The sequence below is a fragment of the Alosa sapidissima genome, chromosome 2 (assembly GCF_018492685.1).
Source record: "Alosa sapidissima isolate fAloSap1 chromosome 2, fAloSap1.pri, whole genome shotgun sequence".
Lineage (NCBI taxonomy): Eukaryota > Metazoa > Chordata > Actinopteri > Clupeiformes > Clupeidae > Alosa > Alosa sapidissima.
This window is the reverse complement of record NC_055958.1, coordinates 39,897,003-39,923,375: the sequence shown is the minus strand read 5'-3', so window position 1 is coordinate 39,923,375 and position 26,373 is coordinate 39,897,003. Positions and strand designations below refer to the sequence as shown.

General features: G+C 43.1%; 2 protein-coding genes and 1 pseudogene across 3 annotated transcripts; 1 reads left to right on the top strand and 2 right to left on the bottom strand.

Moving 5' to 3' along the window:
• The first annotated feature begins 3,912 nt into the window (after positions 1 to 3,912).
• Positions 3,913 to 4,465, top strand: LOC121697517 (annotated as a pseudogene).
• Positions 4,466 to 4,548: 83 nt separating this feature from the next.
• On the bottom strand, positions 4,549 to 17,443 carry nepro (nucleolus and neural progenitor protein). Its single transcript, XM_042070723.1, has 9 exons — positions 16,721 to 17,443; positions 16,093 to 16,247; positions 12,882 to 12,970; positions 12,254 to 12,382; positions 8,973 to 9,050; positions 8,152 to 8,534; positions 7,744 to 7,805; positions 7,406 to 7,641; positions 4,549 to 5,514 (listed from the first exon to the last, which is right to left on the bottom strand). Exons 1-9 carry the CDS (start codon positions 16,800 to 16,802, stop codon positions 5,103 to 5,105), a joined length of 1,626 nt encoding a protein of 541 aa, XP_041926657.1. The 5' UTR covers positions 16,803 to 17,443; the 3' UTR covers positions 4,549 to 5,102.
• A 2,721-nt stretch (positions 17,444 to 20,164) lies between these two features.
• tex30 (testis expressed 30) lies at positions 20,165 to 25,488 on the bottom strand. 2 transcript variants are annotated; one of them, XM_042071172.1, is made up of 5 exons: positions 25,428 to 25,488; positions 25,080 to 25,316; positions 24,703 to 24,754; positions 22,812 to 23,029; positions 20,165 to 20,856 (listed from the first exon to the last, which is right to left on the bottom strand). In XM_042071172.1, the coding sequence occupies exons 1-5, from the start codon at positions 25,443 to 25,445 to the stop codon at positions 20,692 to 20,694; spliced, it is 690 nt and encodes a 229-aa protein (XP_041927106.1). In that variant the 5' UTR covers positions 25,446 to 25,488; the 3' UTR covers positions 20,165 to 20,691. The 2 variants fall into 2 exon arrangements, with proteins under 2 accessions (XP_041927106.1, XP_041927107.1); XM_042071173.1 differs by having other exon boundaries at positions 20,165 to 20,853.
• Positions 25,489 to 26,373: the final 885 nt, after the last annotated feature.

The window sequence follows — 26,373 nt, the reverse complement described above, 5'->3', positions numbered from 1 at the left end:
AAAACATACTTTATAGTACATCTAAAGTTCTCATTTGATTCATTTATAAAAAACATACCGTATTTTCCGGACTATAAGTCACACTTTTTTCATAGTTTGGTTGGTCCTGCGACTCAGGTGCAACATATATATATATATATATATATTTATATATATGTTTTTTTCCCTCTTCATGACACATTTTTTTGACTGGTGCGACTTATACTCCGGTGCGACTTACAGTCCAGAAAATACGGTACTATGTACATCTAAAGTTCTCATTTGATTCATTTATAAAAAACATACTTTATAGTACATCTAATGTTCTCATTTTAATAAACACATATGAATAAGATTTATTTATATATAATAATTGTTCTAATGTGCATCTTGAAAGAACAAGATCACACCAAAACACAACTGCTTGACCACTTGTGCATGGTCCATCAAACTTCCTTCATAATATGGAGGGGCTTGTGACCACAGGTGGACGTGTGGTCTGGCGTTGGAGAATAGGGCTTTCAGACATACATATAAGACCACATTTGGACTTTATTCCAAAATCCTTACGTAAATGTAATAGGCACATTCAGCATAGTCTGGACCTGTAAGAACTTTTAATTTTTTTTAATTTAATTTGCCATTTCTTAACTCCCACTGTCTTAAGTTGAATGATGTGTGATATGTTGTAAACAAAAACAGAAGCTGTGACAGCAGTTACATATATTCTGCGTCATACCACACAGAGATTCTGTAATGTGTGTGTATGTCGTTCACACATAGGTCAATATAAGGTCAGTATAAGTATAATGAATCACCCGAAGGGTCGGCCCTCCGTTTGACAAACCTTTGTCTATACTTCGGAGGTTATATCTGAAAATGGTTGGAGATGTGTGAAACCTGACATCTGTCTAAACTGATAAATGCTGAGGTCTGTGTGCAAACAGTAGCTGTATATATATTTATAGTCTGTATATGCCCTTGTTTAAAGTGTTAAACCGAACCCCCAAGGTGTTACAGCACAGAGACACACAGGGGAAGTGAAACCACCTATTAATGTGGAGACTCTGTTCGGAAAGTAAGCATTTATATGTGCGTGTGTGTCTGTGTGTGTGTGTGTTTCAACAGTGGAAAGAGGCGAGAACTCATTAGACAACATTGTTACGATCTCACTCTCTCCCCCTGCACCTCGACCGGTAAATGTCTTTTTTTTAACAATTTATTCTCTGAATACACAGCCAGTGTTTAGGTTTTCGTTTTCTTTTCGATTCTGTAGCATATCAACTTATTTCCGATTAGGTGTGGTGAACAACATCATGCTAAGGCTATGTTGATATGGTAGATGTTGCTTGTTTTCAAACATTTTCAAAACGTTTTCTTCTCTTCTGTTTTCAAAACTCTACATACAAATGTAAAATTGTCCAAACAAAATGTAAAACACTCAGTTGTTCTTGCATTTTGAATGGAAATGGCTTAAAAAAAACAAAAAAAAACATACAAGTGTTCGGTGCCTGATCGTTGCGTCTCAACATTTCTGTAATCGTTTGCAAAAAGTGTTTTATTGTGACCAAGAATTTGCTTTTAGCTTTTTTTTTAATTTACTGTGGAATTTTGCTGACAGGTTTAAGTCATTATGACAAGTTCATGTAAAAGTCGCTTTGTGGTAAATTGTGTATATCTGAAATGTATCATATAAAGGTTTTCTGTGTAAGCAGTTAAAAGTGACTTGTGTTGGCTTGCCTACAGTGACTTCAGTGTGATCTTTAGATTTAGAAAACTAACTATAGAGAAATATGTGTTGACTTGTCTACAGTGACTTCAGTGTAACCTTTAGATAGGCTCACTATCTATAAAACCTCAAATAAGAGCTTCCTCTTCCTCGAATGCGCACCCCAAAAAACTGGTCATGCAGACATGTCCTGTACCTCTCTGCCCTTTAAGGGGAAATCTGGTGTTAGATGGGTTTTAGATATGTTAAAGGAATTATCCGGAGTAAAATGCACTTTAGATCAATTTACGGTGTAAATTGGGAGTACATACGTTGAGTTGACATCAAAATCATGTCATTTGGATGTGTTTTGAGAAAGTTCGATTTTACCGTTTTTAGTCAAAACTCGTTAGCCTGGAAGTGACCAGGGCAAGTAATTTCGCCGCTACAAAACGCTATTTTTATACCTCTTCTACAGTTCCAAACAACATTACACTTACGTGGTAGTGAGTAGAGGGTCCCTAAAGCCAAACCGAAGTATCCCGAGGTCTTTATGTGGTCGGATAGAGAGTCCAGAATGAATTTCATCAAGCCAGTACCTTTCCGGAAATGTTGCTGCTGCTGCAGCTGGCGTCTTTAGGGGAAAGTCCGTAGGAGTCGATTGCCGAGTGTGAATGAACACGCTCTGGAAATTCACAATTTCGTTTCGACATAGTCCAGTATTTCTTTCGAAATTGAAATGAAGTTGTATGGACTGGACTATGTTTTTTTTTTTTTTTAAAACGGCGACGAAATACTCACATACTCTCATACTGCACATAAATCGCTCCTTTTAACTACCAGGCTGACAAGGGCTGCATACTTCGTCAACAGTGTAATTAGTTTCTTAACATTTAAAACAAGGCATTGGCAACATTGTAAAACCCATTTAACACCAGATTTCCCCTTTAAGAAGGGAACACATGAATTTATCACCGTCCCTTTTGCAACTGTCAACATAGTAGACACATCACCAGAGATGGAGACCTATAGAGGGAACGAGTTAACAGGGTTTAAAGTTATTCTGGGACTGAGAGTTAGTTAACAAGGGTTGCTAGGGGCACTACTATTTTGATGCATGATCAAAATCGCTATTTTTAAAACACTAAGAAGGCTCAACATGAAACTTTGATCGAAGTCTCAAACCATGTATCAAACCATCTTGCCAGTCAAGAAGTGAATTGTCCAAAACCTTTCTTTTTAGTAAACTCTGTGTACACAAACAATGTTCTCAATGCTCGAGTTCATGTGTAGAGACCCTGGTGATACTCAAAGTTTCATGTTGTGTTGAGCCTTCTTAGTGTTTTAAAAATAGCGTTTTTGATGCGATCATGCATAAAAACATTAGTGCCCATTACACTCCCATTCAAAAGGCCATTTGAGCCGAAAACTACAACATGGTCCAGCTTAAATGTGGTGCTTCCGACGTAATTATGCTTTTAAACGAATGTTTGACTCAGGTACATTCACAAAAAGACCCTAGGTTGCATTTTGGCGAGTTGCACTTTAACAACGTAACATAATGCAATATCAAGCACACACCTCTCCATGCAGACCTCTCCATGCAGGAGGTATGTGCTGTGTTGTCAGCGTTCTCCATCAAACGCGTCGATTTGCATTACAATAAAATAGATTTTTTTGAGTTTGACCCTGACCAGTGTAAGTCACTGGAAGGACTATCCTTCCTATCAAACTCAGCCTTGCCTTTAAGCATAAGTTTGTATCATTTTACAGACCTTGGCAATAGAGGGACAGACCATAAGTACCATCTGCTTGTCTCACACCCCGTCCCTTGGTTAGCCACGGTCAGCCTGCAGTTCAGCTTCCTGGGCTTCATACGGAGACACCAGCTGAGCTGTTTATCACACCTGACCGAGCTGGACCTAGTGGCCAACGGGATCTCGGACGTTGAGGGGTTGGGGCAGCTGAGGCGCCTGCAAGTGTCCTTTAACAACATCTCAGTGATCCACGAGTGGACCTTCAGTGGCCTCACGGCGCTGCGGACTCTACCTGCTGCTCCAGGGCCTGCAGCTGTACTGCCGCTGCGACAACGCTTGGCTGGCCGACTGGGCGCGCGGGTCCGAGCAGGTGGAGGTGGCGGCGACCCGTCCGGCGCTGGAGGAGCTACGCTGCCTGAGGGACGGGACGGACAGCCCCAACTTCCTGCGCTACGCTGAGCGCGAGTGCTTCTCGGCGGTCGGCTGCTTCTTCTTCTTCGCCTGCTTGTCTCTGGCCGTGGCGCTGCTGACGCTGGCTCCGCTGCTCGGACGCGCCGCCGGACCCTATGTCCTGCCGCTCTACCGCTCGGCCAGTCAGCTGGGCCGCGGGGGGGGGCGCCTTCGTACCCGTACGACACCTTCGTGTCCTACAGCGGGCAGGACGAGCGCTGGGTGGTGAAGCGGTTGCTGCCTGGTCTGGAGCGGAGGGGCCCCCCCTTCCTGCACCTCTGCCTGCACAGCAGGGACTTCCATCACCGACAGCCTGTACCGCAGCCGCCACACCCTGTGCCTGGTCAGCCGCCACTTCCTGCGCAGCAACTGGTGCTCGCTGGAGCTGCAGCGCAGGGACGTGCTCGTCCTGGTCTTCCTGGAGAAGATCCCCTCGTGCCTGCTGACCGCCCACCACAGGCTGGCGCGCCTGGTCAAGACCAGGACCTACATCGACTGGCCGCAGGACTCTGCCCAGTAAGAGGCATTCTGGGACAGACTGTGGGCCAAACTAGCCCCTGTGCGGGAGTGAGAGGAATCAGTGGACACATTTGCTTTAGAGATGAGATCACACCACCATGAGAATCTCCCCACTCATGACAACTGACAAAATCAGAAAATGTAACCTGCTTTATTCATTGGCACAAATCATACATTCACCAAAACCAAGGTTAAAAAACTATAAATAATAACAGAAAAGATAGAACCTCTCATGAATAACATAGTGAACATGTCTGCCATAAAATAAAAAAATATAGAGATGTGCATCTCTCTTTGTTCCCACAATGCAACATGTCTTGTGTCATTTCTGTGCTGTCTTTATTTCACAGTAACCGGTACAACAGCAAGAAGCTCTGGGGGGTATTCCAAGTACGTGGTTTAGGGACAAACCTGGGTAAGTTAACTCAGAGTAAGTGGTAAACCTCCTACAACAAGAGTCCTATAGCATTGTTTTGTTAGGGGAATGAAGCCATACAGCTCTTCTATTAGAAGATTTATCACTTACTCGGAGTTAACTTACCCAATTACAACTTAAAGAGATCTTTTGAGATTGACGTTCATTGAAAGCTTACTGCTGAGCACTGTGTTAGTGGGAGTTATTTGACATGAACTCATGAACGTTTTGTGTTTCCTGTATTTATAGGCTCGTAAATGTAGCACACACACAGTCAGAAACCTATGGACGCAAATATATCATCAATGTCATCTTCATTTGCATCGGCGGGTTCCCGTGGGACTGTCTTTGCAGACTTTCCTTTCCCACCAGAACCAGCTGCAACAACTGCAGCGCTTATGACATCACTTCCTCCTACCTCCTCCCCTGAGAAATCAACAGGTTGCCGTGGTAACACTTCATGTTTGCTGGAGACGGCCCGCACTGTTCTAGAACCAGCTTGAAATGTTCTGTTTTTTTGTGTGAGAGTTCCGTAATGGTTCCGGAGTGTTCTAAAGGAGGCTCTGCAGCCCAGGCATTGCCTCCAGAGGGTTCTCAGCGAATGACGGCGTCGAGGAGAACGCCACCTGCCGTGCAGTAGACCCCACCTGAGAGTACGCTGGAACAGCTGCAAACGCCTCGTCACACTGAAAAGAGACAAACAGCACACGAGTCATGAGTCACCCGCGCACAGCAACACCGAGAATCTCATGCAGGGCTTTAACTCAGCAAGACAGTCATATCAACACTACACAAAAAAACACAGAATCTGATGCAGAGTTAACTCAGCAAGTCAGTCATATCAACACAGAGAGAATCTGATGCAGGGTTTTAACTCATGTTATTTTGGCTTATATTCAGAGAGCAACTTATCAGTGCTAACAATATTTAACAATGCCGTGCAAGATATTTATGTACTGTAGTTCAAGATAACGTTAACATGCTCGTCTATGTCCATACGAAGAGTCAGAGATCATCTTAGGGGTTTCCTGGCAGCTGCAAGCTAGGGCTGGCTACATGGCTAAAAAATAATATTGCAATACTTTTAGTCTATTTCACAGTAGCTGCTACGAAAACTTGAATTATAAAACTAACTTCAAAACTATAATTGCATTACTCAGCATGGTTGCACGATGCTTGCATGAGAAATACTTCCCAAAACAACAGTAATAATAAGGATGCCATTTAGGAGTGTAAATCACAAGTTTAATCACAATTCGATACAATATTGATTCTTTAAGCCAACGATTTGATTCTTTTCAATACTTCAAAATGTGTAGCAATGCGATTCGATGCGTTACTGGGGTCTGTTGTCGATAGGATATGAATGCAGTGTTTTGTAGGCTATTCAAAGCATTACACGTTCATCACTCAGTTGTGGTGTAGGCCTGTCTTGAGTGATCGCTGTCCCTTTAAATGTCTGGGACTTTAAATTACGTTTTAACTCCATGCTGTTTTTGTTGATGGACAGCGCAGTCTTCGATTCAGTTTTTCTACCGTTTTAATAAATGACATGCACTTCCGTGGTTAAAGTAAGGAATTGTTTTCACTCGTTTTCTTGCAATTCCCACGTAACATTAGATACTAGGTCTAGGTTACATTAAAAAAAAAATGTTGTCGGTTACTATGTCAGTGACTAGTTCGAACTTTGTTACTGATGGGCTAGGTGGAATAATTTCATTATTGTACGGTTCTGGATGATCACAGTCAGATGGCAGCGCCACCGTCAACTGAACGAAAGCACACTAGTCAAGTCCACAGTTGTTAAAACTTCCAGCTGAAGTAGCCTAGTGCGAACTGAGGGAGTTGCCTCCTAACGGAGTGAGTGTAGCCTATATTTTCTTAGCTGCTATCAGAGTGATAGACTACTGTACATCTACCGCTCCTTTGCTACATGAACAAATTATCAGATGAGTGACCGAAGCACCAGACATTTGACCAGCAGGCCCATATGATAAACACTGCTCTGGTTCCTCTGGTAGCCTGCGGTAGGGCCTAGATGACGTGAAAAAAGCATCCATCCCAGGCCCTAAAAAACTCTTCGGATCTGCACGATTCATATAAGCCGCCTAAACTAACGTGTAGGAAGGCGCCGAAAAGCGCGCTGTTTGCATCCCTGTAATATCAACTGAGGCAAAAAGGCGAAAATGTTGTTGGCGTCACTGATAGGCTGTCAACCACAGAACTCTACACAGTTTACTTCTACGTCATTGCGATCAACTCCCGACTCACTCAGGTATTGTTGTTAGCACGTATATATTTTTTAATTAGGCAAGATGAAGATAAAACATGTAGACACAAATAGTAAGCAAAAAATTTAAACTCATTATATATTGAGGTGGTGATGAAAAATGTACTACCAAGTCAAATTGCATTTATTACCTTTTACTACCTTTCAAGGGCCTTCATTTTGGTAGATTATTTTTACTACCGCGCGGACATGGATTTTTGCTAAGAATCATTCCAAAAAATGACAATGTAGCCTTAAAGGTGGTGTTGTGTACGTCCAGGCACAGTATATGGTTAAAGGTCATGTACCTCTGGCCATCGGCCTCCATGCTGACCATCCTGCGACACTTCACACACATGAACGCTAGACTCCGCCTCTCCTGTGACAACTTCCTGTCTCTACACCACTGAATCACTTCCTGTAGGGTCACAGCCAGGTCACTGAAAGAGGTGGCGGAGTCTAACAACTTCACAAATTTCTTCTTCTGACTAATCACAGCTGGATCTTGACAGGAAGAACGTCTTTGGTTTGGCAACGTAGCCATCTGTAAGGACAATGTGGATGATCAAAAAACAACCTCTGCAGTAAATACATTGGTGTGTGTGTGTGTGTGTGTGTGTCACACACCTGTGTGTTTGTCACACACCTGTGTGTTTGCTGCTCTGGTCCCCATTAGTAGAGCTTTCATGTCCAGTTCTGCCCCTACACCTGGGAGGAAACACACAGTAGTTAGTGTCATAAGAGCGTGCACACACACACAAACAAACACACACACAAACACACACACACGTGGAGGACTGAATCTCAAGGAGATATCAAGGAGATGACTGTGCATTTTACAGTCTATCAATACTATTTTACAGTCTATCAATACTAGAAGCAAACAGGTCATGAGGAAAAGAAAAAAAAAAATCTTAATCTTAACTAACAAACAAACAAACAGACAATCCAAGCCAAGCCCATATTCATGCCACATAACTTACAGACCAACAAACAAACAAAGCCCATACTCATGCTACACAACTAGCAGACCAACTAACAAACAAGCCCATACTGATGATGTCCAGGCTCCTCTGGCGTACGATGCTGCCCAGGTCCTCTATGAGACGCGAGGCCTTCTGCGCGCCCACGCCAGTCCCGCTCGCCGTCCTCGTCCTCCCTCCCTCCGCTGCCCCTGGGTCCTGCCCCTCCTGCCCAAACAGGCGGCTGAGCAGCGTGGGCCTGGCGCCCCTCCTGCCCGTCCTCCTGGCCCGGCCCGTGGGGTCCACCACGTCCAGCAGGGCGGTCCCCGAGGGCCCCAGGGTGGCGGCCAGCTCGGCGGGCAGCGTGCACCCGCTCAGGTAGGGCAGCGGCCGGGCACTGGACACAGGCTCCAGGAGCTCCAGGCAGCACTGGTAGAGGGGGAGCAGCGCACGCAGCAGGCCCCGGAACAGCACCCTGAGGATGGGGCAGAGACGGGGGCACGCGGGGGGGGGGGGGGGGGACAGATAGGGGGGTCTCACAATTAGAGGTGTTGATACTGTCTAACAGGGAGGCTACACCGCAGCTGAAGTGCTCTGTTTGCGGAGCGTAGAAATTGTTTCAGAAGACTGGTCTGATCGTTTTGAACATACGCGCCACCATCACGTCTGGTGTAGCCAGTTCCAGCGATTACAGTGGACGATAACAGCTGCAGCAGACACTCCGCAAACAGAATGCTTCAGCTGTGTGCCCCGTGTAGCCTGGAAGACATGAATGTGCACATTCTATATGAACATGGGGAGAGAGAGAGAGAGAGAGAGAGAGAGAGAGAGAGAGAGAGAGAGAGAGAGAGAGAGAGAGAGAGAGAGAGAGAGAGAGAGAGAGAGAGAGAATGTGTGTGTGTGTAAGACTGACCATAGTCTGGACAGCATACTGATGAGCAGAAGATTCAGAATGAGGAAGTCTCCTGTCTGCAGGTGCCGTCTAATCAGGCTGGAGTACAAACACCAGTCAAGGTCTGTAGCATGAGTGTGTGTGTGTGTGTGTGTGTGTGTGTGTGTGTGTGTGTGTGTGTGTGTGTGTGTGCTGCTCTGGTAGCACGTTAGCAAGCTTTTAGTGTAAACTGGGCTGTTGATGTTTCAAAGCCTCTTGCTTGTGGGGAGTTACTTCGCTAGACAAGAACTATCGTTCTTAACCTACTACCGAGGAAATACCTTATTTTCTGGACTATAAGTCACATCAGTCACAACATGTGTGATGAAGAGGAAAAAAACATATAAGTCACACTGGACTATAAGTCACATTTATTTAGAAATTTATTTCACAAAATGGAAGACCAAGAACAGACAGAGACTATGTAACTGGACACAGAGGCCAAAAAGATTGAGAAATCTCCCGGGAATGTTAATGAAGACAAATGAGTGAATGGCTGCAAGCTGAGGCCAACAGGGTGATAACGAAGGCGGCCAACGAGAACCCGGCGGTAACTGTAAAGCAATTTACAAAAAATGATGATGTGATGCATGAAAATGTAGCTAAAAATGTGGAGAATGCAATGACATCAAGTGTTTTGGGCGATGCGGAGGCACAAGCCGGCAGCAGAGCAAATGCTCGACAGGCTACCTCCGAGAGAGCGAGAGAGAAACAAGATGTGCGTTTTAAAAGAACGTGAAAACTTTCAACTACGCTATACTAAGGAAGCTACCCTTATTTTAGAGACTGATAACCGGTTCTGTTCCATAATAACATAAAAAATGTAAAGTTTCTGGTTTTGTTTCTGTTTCTAGCCAAACATCAAAAGTTTTTGTTTTTCGTTTTTTGGTGAACTGGTTCAAAGCCTTGGCTGTGAGTTTTATTTTCAAATGTTGTCATGCATGTCTATGGAGTGTTAAATTCACAAGCTTTTCCCTTACACCTGTGAGTTTTGCAAAGGACTTTTACGGGCTTTTTTTTTAAAAGTACTTCTAACTTGACCAATGTTCGACCAAGAGAAAAAAGCTTCTGGGGGTTTGTTTGGCTCGCGGTCATCGTGCAAATGACCCTAGGGTGAAATTCACACCAAACCACTGTTAAAGGAGAATTCCGGTGTGATATTGACCTAAAGTGTATCGAAACATGATACCGAGTGTGAACGTATGTCTCATAGCCCATCTCGGCTTGTCCCCTGCACTCCAAAATCTGGCGCTAGTTAGCCGATGCTACCAACATCTTTTTCAATAGTGGTGCTTCGGCATCGGGCTAGCCATGCAAATAAATCACTGTTTTACACCCATTTACGAGGCTCAATGTATCTCCACACTTCATTGGTAGACTTCCGAGGGCCCTGACATTTAAAACGAGACATTGAGAACTTTGAAAAAGCACTGGTAGTTTACTTACAAGACGATTTATACAGACAGTATCTTCACGAAGTTTAGCGTTTGCAGCCATCTTGAATTTAGTCATGATAAGTCGAGCAACGAGTAAGAATGAACAGCTATGATAAGGGATCAGATTCCAAAAATAATTCAGTGGAAATGCATGGATTCCAGTTGCTGCTACTGGAAGAAACTGGAATCCATGCATTTCCACTGAATTATTTTTGCACAACTACTGAAAAAGTTGTTGGTAGCATCGGCTAACTAGCGCCAGATTTTGGAGTGCAGGGGACAAGTCGAGATGGGCTATGAGATATACGTTCACACTCGGTATCATGTTTCAATACACTTTAGGTCAATATCACACCGGAATTCTCCTTTAAGTTTAACATGTTGGCATAGTGTGTAGGCTCTGGTGCTATCTGAGTGAGATGGCATGTAACGGGCATAGTGTGTAGGCTCTGGTGCTATCTGAGTGAAATGGCATGTAACGGGCATAGTGTGTAGGCTCTGGTGCTATCAGAGTGAGATGGTAGAGATGGCACATAACGGGCGTAGTGTGTAGGCCAGGGGTGGGCAACTAATTTCCCCAAGGGGCCACATGACAAACTGGGACTGTTGAGGAGGGCCGGACCCAAAATACCGAACTCAAGTCTGAACTCAATTCTGTCCAATTCTATTCTGTTCTTGTATAACATTAAGTTAATCATATGGTTTTGTTTACTACTCGTAAGAACAGATGAAAATGTGAGGGAGACAAAGGAAAAACAGCAACAGGCTATTTAATCCAGTATTAACGGTAATCCTCATTCTCGAAAATGACTTTTTGACATTGACATTTTTTTTTCAGTTTTCAAAGACTGATATAAAAAAGTACTACAATATCTATGTAATTAGGCTAGGCCATGAAAATGTGAAGGAGTCAGTACAACCATAAGCCTGTGCCACCATTTCATCAACACTCAGCAATATTTCATTATTAAATCATTACCATCATTAAATTAACTCTATGCAGAATTAGACTATGAAAATGTGGTGGAGACAATAGTAGGCTGTCATTAGTTAATCAACATGCACAAAGAAAACTATTTTAAAAATGTAGGCCATGTTTTTGCTTTAACTTTATGCACAAAGCTGTGATTGGTCAACTCGCCCTGTGTGTTGAGCCGGCTGCTTCAAGCAACCTGTGGGTAGTAGCATCACACTAGTTCGCTAACAAGCTTTGCAAATAAACTCAGACATATTTTGGTTACAATGACGGGGTTATCTGAATGTAAACTATCTATCTGCCAGTAACGTTTTGAAATGAACTCTTATTAACGTATCGCCAACAAACAGCAGGAGTTCATTCTGACAACCTTTGCAGACATAAGAGACAAAACTTTGAAAGGTTTACGCCAACTTAAAGGCAACTGCATTGTGTCGATGCAGAAGCATAAATTCTATTCACCAGCACATCAGTGAGGGTGTTTACGTCGTATGCATCCACGCACAAATGTATGGGCGTACAAATAGCAGTCACTTTCAAAATAAAAACAACGATATTGATTTGCGTGCATTATCTCTATGCTAGGCTCTTGACTATTGTTCTTTCACGGACCTTACGCGGGCCGGTCAGGGAAAGCCCACGGGCCGGATGTGACCCATGTATGCTGTAGGCTCTGGTGCCATCCGAGTGAGATGGTAGAGATGGCACAGAGATAGAGATGACACACCTCGTCATTCGGTCTACCATTCATATCAGCACTGGTGTCATATTGGAACCGAATTGCTCAGCCCTACTCTGGAGCGTGTGTGTGTGCGTGACTGCATGTGCGTGTGTGTCTATGTAAAGGATACATGAAGGCCCTTGAGCAGTGGTCTAGGAGGCAAGTAAGGAGGTGGGCTCCACCAACCATCTTCACACACGTCCACTCCAGAATCGCCTGACTGGGCACCTCACACTCCCCACACTCCAGTCCCATGGTCCTGCAACACACACACACCCAATCAAAAAGAGTTTACTCAGGTCCAGAGCAGAAGTGTACGCGTAAAGATTCCTGTAATTCCATTCGTCACAGCACTGTGCCATCACATGATCTACGAACCAATCAGCTACGTCATAGCTACGCTATGAGTTTCAGCTGCATTTAAACTCATAGATAAATAGATAGATAGATAGACAGATAGATAGATAGATAGATAGAGACAGATGGACAGATAGATAGAGACAGATGGACAGATAGATAGATAGATAGAGACAGATGGACAGATAGATAGAGACAGATGGACAGATAGATAGATAGATAGAGACAGATGGACAGATAGATAGATAGATAGATAGATAGAGACAGATGGACAGATAGAGACAGATGGACAGATAGATAGATACTTTATTGACCCCCAGGGGAAATTCCAGGGAAATGTACTACAGGTACATAGTATACCGGTCATACAGTGTCATCTTAATGAGAAGCTGGAAGCATACCGCTGAGCTTTCTTAGGACACGCCACCCAAAGGTCCTGCACAGCCTCTTGCAACTTCATTTCCTTGACTCGATTTATACACTGCTCTACCTAAAACACACATGACACACACACAGACCAAAATGAATCATGTCAAATTCCAGAAGAAATAAAAAAAATGTGATGAGTGACTTACATATTTAGAGTTTGGTTACAAAACGCTATATCTCCATTTTTGATATCATTAAAAGTCATGTTATTCAATTGTGTATTTCAGCTAATATCAAAACAATTGCAGTTGTGTTGTTTTGATTGAGGAGATATAAATCAAATAACAATAATCCAATAACAGTTGGTCTGTGTACTTTTGCGTTCATTTATTATTCCATCTTGTGGTAAGTGGTATGACTTTTTTTTGTGGTAAGTGGTATGACTTTTGTTCTATAGTCACTTGCTAATTGAAAATTATCCCCTATTGTCACCTATTTCTGGGATTAAGCTACAAAGACAATGCCGATTTAATGGTTAATGTGAAATGCAAAATGCAATAAAGAAAAATAAATGTCATTGGAGCGCTCCGTTCGCGACACATAGCCTATGCTGTGCGCGTATGTTTGAAAAAAATAGACCAGTGCAGTCTTCTAAAATTGTTTTACACGTCGCGAACGGAACGCTTCAGTCATGTGCCCAGTGTAGCCCCCTGTAACAGCGTCGTTTGGACAGTAGGCTACCTAAAAGGTCTCAGGTAGATTTTCTGGAACAGCGTTGTTTGGACAGTAGGCTACCTAAAAGGTCTCAGGTAGATTTTCTGAAACAGCGTTGTTTGGACAGTAGGCTACCTAAAAGGTCTCAGGTAGATTTTCTGAAACAGCGTTGTTTGGACAGTAGGCTACCTAAAAGGTCTCAGGTAGATTTTCTGAAACAGTGTTGTTTGTTGGACAGTAGGCTACCTAAAAGGTCTCTGGTAGATTTTCTGAAACAGTGTTGTTTGTTGGACAGTAGGCTACCTAAAAGGTCTCAGGTAGATTTTCTGAAACAGTGTTGTTTGTTGGACAGTAGGCTACCTAAAAGGTCTCAGGTAGATTTTCTGAAACAGCATTGTTTGGACAGTAGGCTACCTAAAAGGTCTCAGGTAGATTTTCTGAAACAGTGTTGTTTGTTGGACAGTAGGCTACCTAAAAGGTCTCAGGTAGATTTTCTAAAACAGTGTTGTTTGTTGGACAGTAGGCTACCTAAAAGGTCTCAGGTAGATTTTCTGAAACAGTGTTGTTTGTTGGACAGTAGGCTACCTAAAAGGTCTCAGGTAGATTTTCTGAAACAGCATTGTTTGGACAGTAGGCTACCTAAAAGGTCTCAGGTAGATTTTCTGAAACAGTGTTGTTTGTTGGACAGTAGGCTACCTAAAAGGTCTCAGGTAGATTTTCTAAAACAGTGTTGTTTGTTGGACAGTAGGCTACCTAAAAGGTCTCAGGTAGATTTTCTGAAACAATGGTTCCTCTGGTCTTCAGCCGGTCATACATTTTCATCGGGTTGGAGCAGTCTACAGAAGTTTGAAAGCGCTCGCGGGGTTGGCCATTCTGTTTGCTGATGAAACTTCAAGTTCCAACTGTGCATCATGGGAAAGCCTGGCCTACTCATAGGCTGTACAGTATAGTCTATTCGACCTACTCCTCGCTTGAGTTTGTGATTGTGAACTTTGCAAAATCTACACTAGCCTAAGCATCCACGTCCTGCACCAATGCTGTGAGGTGCTCTGAGACGGCTGCAATGCATCGCATTTGGCAACAGGTCAAAAATGATGTCCATCCTTTATGCCTCAAAAGCAGAGGTGGGAGTAAGTCACACATGAGCAAGTCACAAGCAAGTCTCAAGTCTTAACCTTCAAGTCTCAAGCATGTCCAAGTCATTTTTTGTGACAGTCAAGCAAGTCAAGTCAAGTCATAGCTTGGGTCAAGCAAGTCAAGTCAAGTCATAGCCAAATCATTGAAATTCATGATGATTTACCCATGTTTTCATTTTAAAATAAGCTACAATAGGCTAGTTATGAACTGCTGGAGTTTTATTTGTAACAAACAAATAGACATTGCATTCATTCAAGCCACATAGCCTACATCTGAACGGTTTATAGAATAAGATGTATACGAATAAAAATAAATGTATTTCAAGTAGACCTATTATAAAATAGCCTATTATTGTTTCAATATGCCTCAAATATTAGGTAGCCTAAGCTACATCAAATCATGAAAATATATTCAAACAGTTCAAGTTACACCTGTCCTGACCTGTCACATCTCCAGGGAACCAATAATGTTGAAAAAGTGAATCAATCAATCAATCAATCAATCAATCAATCAAACGCTGCCGCCGACGTCACTGTTGGTCTGTCGCGTCGCGTCACTTGGTACAATGACAGGTTCGCTCGCGTGACGCATGCAACCGCACCTAAGCAGATTTTCTAAAATCGTAAAGTTAACTCCTTAATATCTATGAAAAAAATAAAAAGTCAAGTCATTTCAAGTCATTTGTCTCAAGTCTAAGTCAAGTCTCAAGTCATGAATAGCAAGTCAAAGTCAAGTCGAGTCTTTTATACATGTTGATCAAGCAAGTCTCAAGTCTTAAAAAATGTGACTCGAGTCTGACTCGGGTCAAGTCATGTGACTCGAGTCTCCCATGTCTGCTCAAAAGACTATCATTCAGATGGCCACAACATGACCAGGGCCAATAGGACTTGCATACATTACACTTGCACTTTTTAGTTGATGTTAATTGGACAGTATGACGGTATGTTTTATGTTTCATGTTTTTATGTTTCTATTAATTATAATTATTTTAGTCTCCCAGCACAGTTGGAGATGTTACATTTTACATTTCACTGCTGTTGTACATGTAAAATCATGCATGTGACGAATAAACTAAACTTGAAACTTGGAACTTGAGCGTGTCACCAGCTTCAGGATCCTGGGTGTCCTCTCTTGGACCCTCAACACCACTAACAATTTCACTTCCAAAACAGAATAATGAATGAACGCAAAAGTAGCCTGCACGGACAACAGTTCCACTAAAATTACTTTTTAAACATTTTTAAAAACGATTTATGTAAATTAATGGAGGATATGGCCTTTTGGAACCAAACTCTCCATATATTAGTAATGCTACACAGAACACACGCTATCGATGCACATCATCCCAGCTTCATCTGAATAGTTTTTATATTATTTAGTTATCCGAGTTACCTGTTTGAGTGCGCGAAAAGGCTTGTGTCGCCTGAAACTGTTGTTAATGACGTACAGTACATCGTACAGAACACGGATCTCCGTCTGCAAGACCTCGCTGCAGAACATTTGTAAAAACTTTTCGCTTTTCGCAACGACATATTGCACAACAGTGTCTGTGAACAAACAAAGGAGAAGGTATAATTAATAACAAGGCAATTCAATGGAAAATCACGTTTTTTGTAACATCCATAACGCCAATAAAATGTGATGGTATGGTATGATGTAATTGAAATTTGAGCATTTGCTATTTTTGGCTGAAGAATGTACATGAGAAAAAAATGCACAAACAATGAATGTTATTATTCACATCATACAAATGCCAAGGCATTTCACTGGCGTTATAGATGTGACAAAAAGTCTATTTTCCGTGGAATTGCCCAACACATAAACCAGAACTACCCCTATGTTATCAGCCTAAGCTACTTCCTCAAAAGCTACTTTCGCAATAGGCTACTAGCCTACCACGTGTGCAGTGCTTTGCTCGAATAAAGGAAACCAAAAAACATTTATTCAGTATGAACACAACCAACACAAATTACACAAGAGAATGGAGACATTATTTTGCAATGTCTTGCTCATCACATACCTGTAGCTTCAGAATACGGTATTCGGTATACAGATACAGCGCTTGGAAAAGGAATGTTTATCTTATTCCACGGCCCGTCCATGTCTGCATGCTCCGGTCCAAGTGGCAGCCAATCAAATTTGTTGCTTTATTTGATGTCATTTCCTGCTACCTATGGTCCGACACCGTCAAACAAGTGTGTGACCACAAATCCAATGTGCAGCAACCAGAAAAAGTGCATGGATTCCGATATTTCCTAGATCGGTTTCATACGACGGGCCACACGAAAGAAAAAATATATATATTTGCCATGCCGGGATTAAACTAACTCGACATGCCAATTTTAAAGTCGACATGTCAACATTAAACTAGACATGTCGAGAATAAAGTTGAAATATCAACTTTAATCTGAACGTTGACTGAATCTGAACCTCCAAATGTCAGGAATAAAGTTGAAATATAAGGTCGATTTTAATCCAGACATTCCGTCTTTATTCTTGACTTTCAAAACTAGTTAGTTGCTAAAACCGATTCTGAAGTAGCTCTACAATTTCGCCAAATCATCTGGCTACATAAGGCATTTTGTTAGTCGTCAGCCAATTGATCGAGTGAGGGCCCTATTTTAACGATCTGATGCAAGTAGGCTATCAAACACGAAACGCAAGTAGGCCTACAGTAGCTTTGGGGTGGACCTCGAGCGCTGTTGCACAGTCCCGCCCACAGCCGATGCCGGATGTAAAAATTCAATGCAATTTCTCAATTGACAATTGCGGTATAAGCCATAAAAACTTAACTGCACGTGGTAGACTTAAAACCAGCTACGGCTGTACTAAGCGATTGTATATGCTCCTATAGACACCAAGAGTTCATGGGGCACTAACCATGTTTTGAGATAAATGCCTTTTATTCGCGATCTCTTGGATAAGTACTTCATTACCCACAATCCTGAACAATCCCACAGTGATGCCTCTGATTGGTGGAAAGGCCGTTATGGTCATAGTTTGAAACTTTCTCAGCGAAAAATACTGACAAAGATGGCGGAGTCTTTCACTGCCTATGGCGAAAATCTTAATGTGATGAAAAACTTTCTTGACGAATATTGGTACTTGTATCAACAAGGATTGGGGTTTATACATAACACGAACTTAGTCAGGGCCAATACACTATCAAATAGACCACTGTAAATGTTAGTTTAAACACTCAAACTTTTCAGGTAGCCGACAGGCTAACCTTTAGCATTTCAACTTCTATACTCTTTGATTGTATGTCATTACATAATGCAGCTAACATTAGCCTACATGCTGCAACACAGTATGAAATATATTATGTTTTAGTGAGTGTCCAAAGGGGTGAAAGCCACTTTAAATCGGGTCACATTATTGACTGTTGTGTGTCCGAGAGTCAGTTTGTGGGTTTTGCCAGCATGAGGGACAAGACCTACAAAGTTGTGGTGAGTTAAGCAGGGAGGTTGGTAACGTTAACGCTGCTAGCAGTGCTAGTTAACATTAGCTAGGCTACTGTAGCCTTCATACTGTATGATTCATATCAATCATTAACCTAGGACTTCGTGCATTTAATGAACATTTTGTGTAATAATTCACGGCAAATTAATAAACTGAATATGGTGGTCCAAGAGCAGACCATGCACCAGTCCATGCATCAGCCCGACTGAACAGTGATGACAGCATAGGATGAGTCAGGTAACTTTACGAAGCACTGCCGTTAACCGCGTTCACACACACAAGATATAAAATACACGATGATAAATATAAAATTCAATTTCAAAACACTATTATTTACACGATTACTCCTGAAATAACTGCTATCAACTGCACAGTCACTATATAAAAATCACTGTTTGGAGGAAAGGGTTCGCGTGCTGTCGCCGGTTGGAAATGGCAAAATAAATCGCGCCGATTTTGCCTATATTACTCAGTGAGGCGCGGTGGTTTATGGGATGAGTAGTTCCTTCGCTCGGAAATGAAAATATGTACACAGTCTTGTACCTTTGACTTTTTTTGGATTTTCTCTTCGTTTTTTCACTCGAAATGATATGTTGTATGCTTATGAGTTATGGCGTAGCTGGTTAGCCCAAGACATGCTGTAAAACTCTTTAGATACGGATTTTTCCAAACGTCAATTGGACAAATGAATGGAAATCTTACATCCGGCACCTAACCGCATTTTGGCTGTGGGCGGGACTGTGCAGCTCTATTATGCCGGTGGCATGAATTCTTGCACCCGATGCAAATCTAAAACCCCCTTCATACAACAAGTCTTCAGATCCTATTTTTTTGTTTAGCTGCACATTACCATTTAAAATGTGATTGATTATTGATTATGTGAATGATTACATGAAATTTGAGCATTTGCTATTTTTGGCTGAAGAATGTAGGCTACATGAGAAAAAATGCACAAACAATGAATGTTATCATCACATCATACAAATGCCAAGGCATTTCTACGACGGAGTATTAGGGCCACACATGAAGGAAAAAAATATTTTTGCCATGACGAGATTAAACTCGACATGTCGACTTTAAAGTCGCCATGTCAACATTAAACTCACATTTCGAGAATAAAGTTGAAATGTAATATCGACTTTAATCTTGACGTATCGACTTTAATGTCGCCATTAAACTCAACATTTCGAGAATAAAGTTGAAATATCATGTCGACTTTAATCTCGACGTGTCGACATTAAACTCAACATTTTGAGAATAAAGTTAGTTTGGAGAGAGAACGACCGCTCGGGACGATTGAAAGGGAGGACGAATGAAACAGTGCAACAAGTGCAACAATGATTCAGAGTGTTCGAGTGCAACAATGATTAGACATAGGCCTATATCATGTGGACAAAACATAGAACATATTAACCTACGTTGTTCAGCCAAATACTTTGCTGTTAGGTCCTTATCACGGAGTTACAGGCGATAAATGCGATGGCCAAAGTAGCCTAAACGTCATAGCGGTTTATTTATTTATTGTAGGCCGTTGTTGCATCTAAATGTTCAACTTCATGCTTATGCACTAGAGGCATACCGCTCTCCCCAATCCTAGACTTTCACGTTGCTTGTTTGTAATGGATGCAAAACAGCCCATTATAACGCCATTATAACGCCATAGCCCATTATAACGTTATAACGCCAGTGAAATGTACGACAGAGTATTAGGGCCACACATGAAGAGAAAAAATATTTTTCAATAAAATAAAAGTCAATTTTCCGTGGAATTGCCCAACACATAAACCAGATGTATTGCCAATTGATCGAGTGAGGGCCCTATTTTAACGATCTGAAATGCAAGTATCAAACACGAAACGCAAGTAGCTTTGTGGGTGGACCTCGAGCACTGTTGCTATTATGCTGGCGGCATAAATTCTTGCGCCCGACACAAATCTAAAACCCCCTTCATACCGCAAATCTTCAGATCCGTTTTTTTATACCTTTTAAAATGTGGCCTACATCAGATTTTCATCTTTATTCACTGCTTTCATTACACCTTATGTCCTATAGGCTACAGTTGGTTGTTTATTTATATAATTGACATAATTTCACATTATATAACAGGATTCAGCCTTTGCTTGTTTCAGGTGTAATTCTCATTCTGCATGCTGTCAGACATGTGCCTTGTAGTGTGGGGTATTGACCTCATTAGCTTATGACCCCGTTACTCTGTGACGTGTGTGTGTGGTGATGTTTATCTGAGAGCTGTTGCTGTATCCACTCTGTGATGTGTGTGTGTGTGGTGATGTTTATCTAAGAGCTATTGTTGTGTCCACTCCGTGACGTGTGTGTGTGGATGTCAATCAGACAGCTGTTGCTGTATCCACTCCGTGATGTGTGTGGAGGTCAATCAGACAGCTGTTGCTGTATCCACTCCGTGATGTGTGTGGAGGTCAATCAGACAGCTGTTGCTGTATCCACTCTGTGATGTGTGTGGAGGTCAATCAGACAGCTGTTGCTGCATCCACTCCGTGATGTGTGTGGAGGTCAATTAGACAGCTGTTGCTGTATCCACTCCGTGATGTGTGTGTTGACCTCTTCTAGCACGGCCTCCTCGGGTCGCCCCTTGACAGCGAGTCCATGCCCCCCCCCCTCAATCCATCTCACAGCTGCAGGGGCTTGCATATCCTGCACCAACTCTTCCAGAAGCTTCTACACACACACACACACACACACACACACACACACACACACACACACATAAACATAAAGCCACAGAAACCATAAAGCAGAAGCTCTGAAAGGAGAAGTCCGGTGAGGTCATTGAGAACTGTCGGTACTCAGTGACCTCGAGAAACAGAGATCTATGTGAAAACTCGCCGGATCTCTCCTTTAATAAACGTAGTCAGGTTCTAGCCGTCAGTTCTGTGAGTGGCCTCTGTAGGCAGCCCAGGCTCCGAAAACCAAAGTGGGGGCAGCCTGTCCCCCAAACAAAAACAAAACCCTAGTTTCTCTGGGAATACTAGGAACCTAGGATCCTGTCTAGCCTAACCCCCCCCCCCCCCCCCCCCCCCCACCCCAACACCGCCCTGTGGAACTGCACTGTGACTGCGCAGCCTAATGTGTTGCTGCTTCACATCAAGCCTGATATACTTGAAATTACTGCATATTAATGTAAATATACAGGTCACACAAGCACAAGTTTAAACTTCATGTAACTGTTAAGACTATGTAAATATTCAACACAACTACCTCTATTTTTTTGATATATGTCCTATATTTCTATATTTTGATATATGTTCTATATTTCAGTCTCGCACTTTAATTTAATGTTTATTGTCTATGGCTATGTCTATGTCTAAAGTATGTCTATGTCTGTATTTAAAGTATGTCTATGTCTGCATGGGAAAGTAAGAAACGAAATTTCAATTCTTTGTATGACCAGTGCATGTAAAGAAATTGACAATAAAGCCGACTTGACTTGACTTGACTTGAATACTGAAGGTAGAGGTGAGTTACCGTTCTGGCATGTTTGGTCCTTGGTTAAAATATAAATGTACAAAAGTGTTTGCTAATAAATTCAAATATAAACACAACACAAACAACCACAACTTCCTGTGCCATCCCTGACTGCACCTTTAAGTGGAAGTGTAAAGCAGAGAGGGTTAAAGCGGAGCTTTGTGTAAAGGCTTCTGTGGAGGGGCAGGCTTCTGTTCCTCATGCCACGACTGTGCCCTCTCCTAATGCCCTCCTCACGACTGTGCCCTCTCCTAATGCCCTCCTCACGACTGTGCCCTCTCCTCATGCCACGACTCGCCCTCTTCATGCCCTCCTCATGCCACGACTGTGCCCTCTTCATGCCCTCCTCATGCCACGACTGTGCCCTCTTCATGCCCTCCTCATGCCACGACTGTGCCCTCTCTTCATGCCCTCCTCACGACTGTGCCCTCTCTTATAAGTAAGTATAAGTATAAGTATATATACTTTTTTGATCCCGTGAGGGAAATTTGGTCTCTGCATTTATCCCAATCCGTGAATTAGTGAAACACAAACAGCACACAGTGTACACACAGTGAGGTGAAGCACACACTAATCCCGGCACAGTGAGCTGCCTGCTACAACGGCGGCGCTCGGGGAGCAGTGAGGGATTAGGTGCCTTGCTCAAGGGCACTTCAGCCGCGGCCCACCTGTCGGGGCTCGAACCGGCAACCCTCCGGTTACAAGTCCAGAGTGCTAACCAGTGGGCCACGACTGCCCTCTTCATGCCCTCCACAGAACTGTGCGCTCTCTTCATGCCCTCCACAGAACTGTGCTCTCTCTTCATGCATGCCTGCCTGCAACTAGCCCTGTTCTTGGCATGTGCATTTATGTTTCCAGAGGCTACAAGAGGGAGTTCTAATTATCTCCTTAATTGATTTGTGGTTATAGTTTGAATACGCTCCAAGCCGTTTTATTGATGATTAACAACAGAAGACTTGTAAATCTGGGCAAGCACACAGATATGCACTGGGCGCAGGTACTTACTGACTAGACTAACTGGTTAGTGAATGCGTATGTGAATGCATGTGTGTGTGTGTATGTATGTATGTATGTATGTATGTATGTATGTATGTATGTATGTGTGTGTGTGTGTGTGTGTGTGTGTGTGAGGACATAGCGTGTCTCACCCGTTCACACATGTTGTCAGCGGTGCCTGAGATGAAGAGCACGGGCTGATGGGATAGTGCCCGGAGGTCCTGGCTGCGCTCCTGGTGTGTGTGTGTGTGTGTCTGAGCAGGGGGGTGGAGGGGGAAGGACACACACACCACGCCCCACACACACTCGTCGCCCTCCTCGCTCAGCTGCCTGGCCAGAGAGACGGCTGCACGCGCACCCATGGACCGGCCTGAGACACACACACACACATACACTCACACACACACGCACATACACACACACACACTCACACGCACATACACACACTCACACACACACACGCACACTCATACTCATACACACACACGCACACAATCACACACACACTCACACGCACACACATACACACGCGCACACAATCACACACACACACAATCACATACACGCACACACAAAAAATATAATATATATACACACAGTACATATAGACAATATAGCATACTCATGTGTTATCACATTTTAGGCCTACACATAGCCTACACCAAGTGAACACATCTAACAAGAATGCTTAGCTATAATTGAGCTCTATAAAGTCTTTATGGCCTATTGCATAAAAGAACATCATCATCAGGTGATGACCTTGGCTCACCTAGCGCCCAAACGAGAAGACGGAAACAGAATGGGACATGATGGAAATAAAGATAACAAGCTGCATTCATCATTTGGGTAGCGTAAGGAAGCGGGTCAGTCAGGGTCAAATCAAATCAGCTAGCGTCGTTGTTGCTACACCGTCTCAGATTTTGTTCAAACCTTGTTTATAATTGTCTATAACTGTTTTCAGACATGTCCTCTGCACTATATGCGAATCGTTGTCATACGAATGTCTGAGCCATTAGGTAATTCAGACATGATGCTTACATGCGCGGACATTATGTGTGAACGACACCCAAGCACATGAACAGAATCTCCGCGTGAGGCTAACAAGTCAGGCACCTAGCAGAGTGGCGTTTTAAAGGGACACCAGGCAAACCTTTTTCTCACTCGGTCTGAAGCTTTTTTCCTTTTTGTTTGCATCTTCCGTCAAGGGTTTCGTTGCTTCTTCGCCGGCTCTGCCATTATACACACGTTTGCAACAATCGCATTTCGTTAGCCTGCCTCTGTGCTGTGGATGCAGGATGTAAACTGATCCTGCTTCGGCCGGCGGGTACGATACACTGAACTTGCAAGCGGGATATTCTTCCTACAGGCAGTAGGGGCGGGCGAGAGAGTCTTCATTCGCCCTATAATGAGTCATTTAACCATATACCGATTTACAAAGATGTGTAATTAACACGAAAACATTGCCTGGTGTCCCTTTAAATAGCAAGGATGCATCATATGGATCACGTTTTGCTTAGTTTAAGGAGAACAAATCATTGGAGACTCACTAATTCCATTCTACACTGGCAAAGTAAGCGGCCAGCTGTTTGGCCAGCTCCAAGCTATAGACCCTTTCAAGAGAGCTCCATTGTCAGCATCATAGTTGGCCCCACAAGGCTTCCGTTTTAACATTCCATATGTTATCTTAATGCAGAGGAAGTAGATTGGGGCCCAAATAGAACGTTCAAGCATTGTTTTTGTTTTTATTGTTGAAAGGGTCTATAGGCAATGAGTGCAAGGCAGGCTGATGACCAACCTGAACTTGTAGCCTAATAAGTGCAGGGCAAGCTGAAATTGTCAAATGACTTATGCCATTATTTTAGTAAGGTGACAATAATTTATAGTATTGGGACCTATTTATTAGATAGACAAGCTCAGAGCAAAATCTGAGATGGTGATTTTGTCTGATTTGACACGGAATGACCCTCATAGGATAAGGAGGTAAAGCAATTTAGATTGCCATGGGGCCCACAATTACTAGCAGTGCCCCCGGTCCCAACTTACCCCCGAGGAATAGTTTTGTCAGTGTGAATCTGCCATGGCTTTTTAAATATGTCTGTGAAATAAATCATCACAACAGTATTTCAGTCTGGTTCTGATACTCAACAAATTGCCTACACATTATGCAACCATTGCTTACCCTTTTCTCAGTATTACCACGGCAGCTCTGATGGAACTATTTGCAGTTCATGCAATGTTTTGGACAAAAGAAACTGCATTGCACTAGGCTAGTCTACTGCACTTTCCTGCACGAATGCAATATTCTGGACACGACATTCTTACTGTAGGCCTACTGCATTGTAGCCTACTTGTAAGGGTAGCCTTCTCTCAGTAGTAACTTTAGTAGTCTAGGCTCCTCTTCCTCCCCTAAGCATTCTCACCACCACGGCCCCGTAAGCCTTCACTCTGTACGGCAGGTTCAGGCTTTTACAGGTGAAGCGCACGCAGATGTGCCCCGACGCCGCCACGGCACGCGCCAGCGACACCAGGTGCCTGAAGTTCATGTCTCCGCCGGCCCCGTGGGTCAGAACTACCGCGGTCCGAACATCGGACACCTTATCCGTGAAAGTTATCACAGCATCCAGCCGCTTCTCTCCGAAGGGTATTTTGACCTTTTCCTAAAAGTAAATATACACCCACGACATAAAGTAATTAAGTTGAGCTTTTCTATAGTTCTTCACCACCATCAGACAACTGTGAAGAGAATAACATACAGTAGCATAGCCTACCTCTGAACACTCCGCCATAGAATTTTAAGCATGGCGGTCCTCAAAACTGATTTAATATTAACCACACAGCGCCATCTACTGTTGAGGAGTCAATATGAGCTTTCCCCATTTCCCCCAGAAAATATGTCAATAGCCTCATAAGCCTAACAAACTCGGCTAATTCAATGCTTTTGGGGGTTTCACCTTTATAACAGAGTGTCTCAATGCTCTCTACAATCCCTCTCTACAGTGAGGAAAGCTGGCTCTGTAATGGGCACTGAGCTGGAGTCCTTCACATCAGTGGTGGAAAAAAGGACCCTGAGCAAGCTGTCAATCATGGACAATGTCCACCACCTGATACAGTAGCCCACCTTCTCTATAGACGGAGGAGGGTGCTCATCAGACAGGTTGAGGAGGTCAGTAGCCCAACTTATAGACGGAGGAGGAGGGTGCTCATCAGACAGGTTGAGGAGGTCAGTAGCCCAACTTATAGACGGAGGAGGGTGCTCATCAGACAGGTTGAGGAGGTCCTCTGCTTTCCCGGCCTGTTCAACTCCTCACTGAAGTGGAACGGTGGAATTCACTATTGGGCACAAGTCTGACTTTCTCTGCCGTGCCATTTGCATTGTTCATTTTCATAGCCGTTAATACCTTTATCACCCGGAGAGAAGAAATACTCTTTTCTGATTGGCTGGCTATTAATTCTGAATAGCGGGACACCTATGAAGTGGATCTGGTAAAAAAAGTTTAATCACCGTTCCATATCAATGCTTATGAATGGTAACTATAACAACCATAGTAGGATGACGGTTGAGCCTGGAGGTAGGCTTCGCAACTGGCAATATTTTTGCACTACCTTCATGGCACACATCACACATATATCTGGTGGAGAATTGATCATCTTGTGTTGTACATCATCGGTGTTGTAAATGCTCTGTCAAAATAAGCTGCCAGATGCCTACAATTC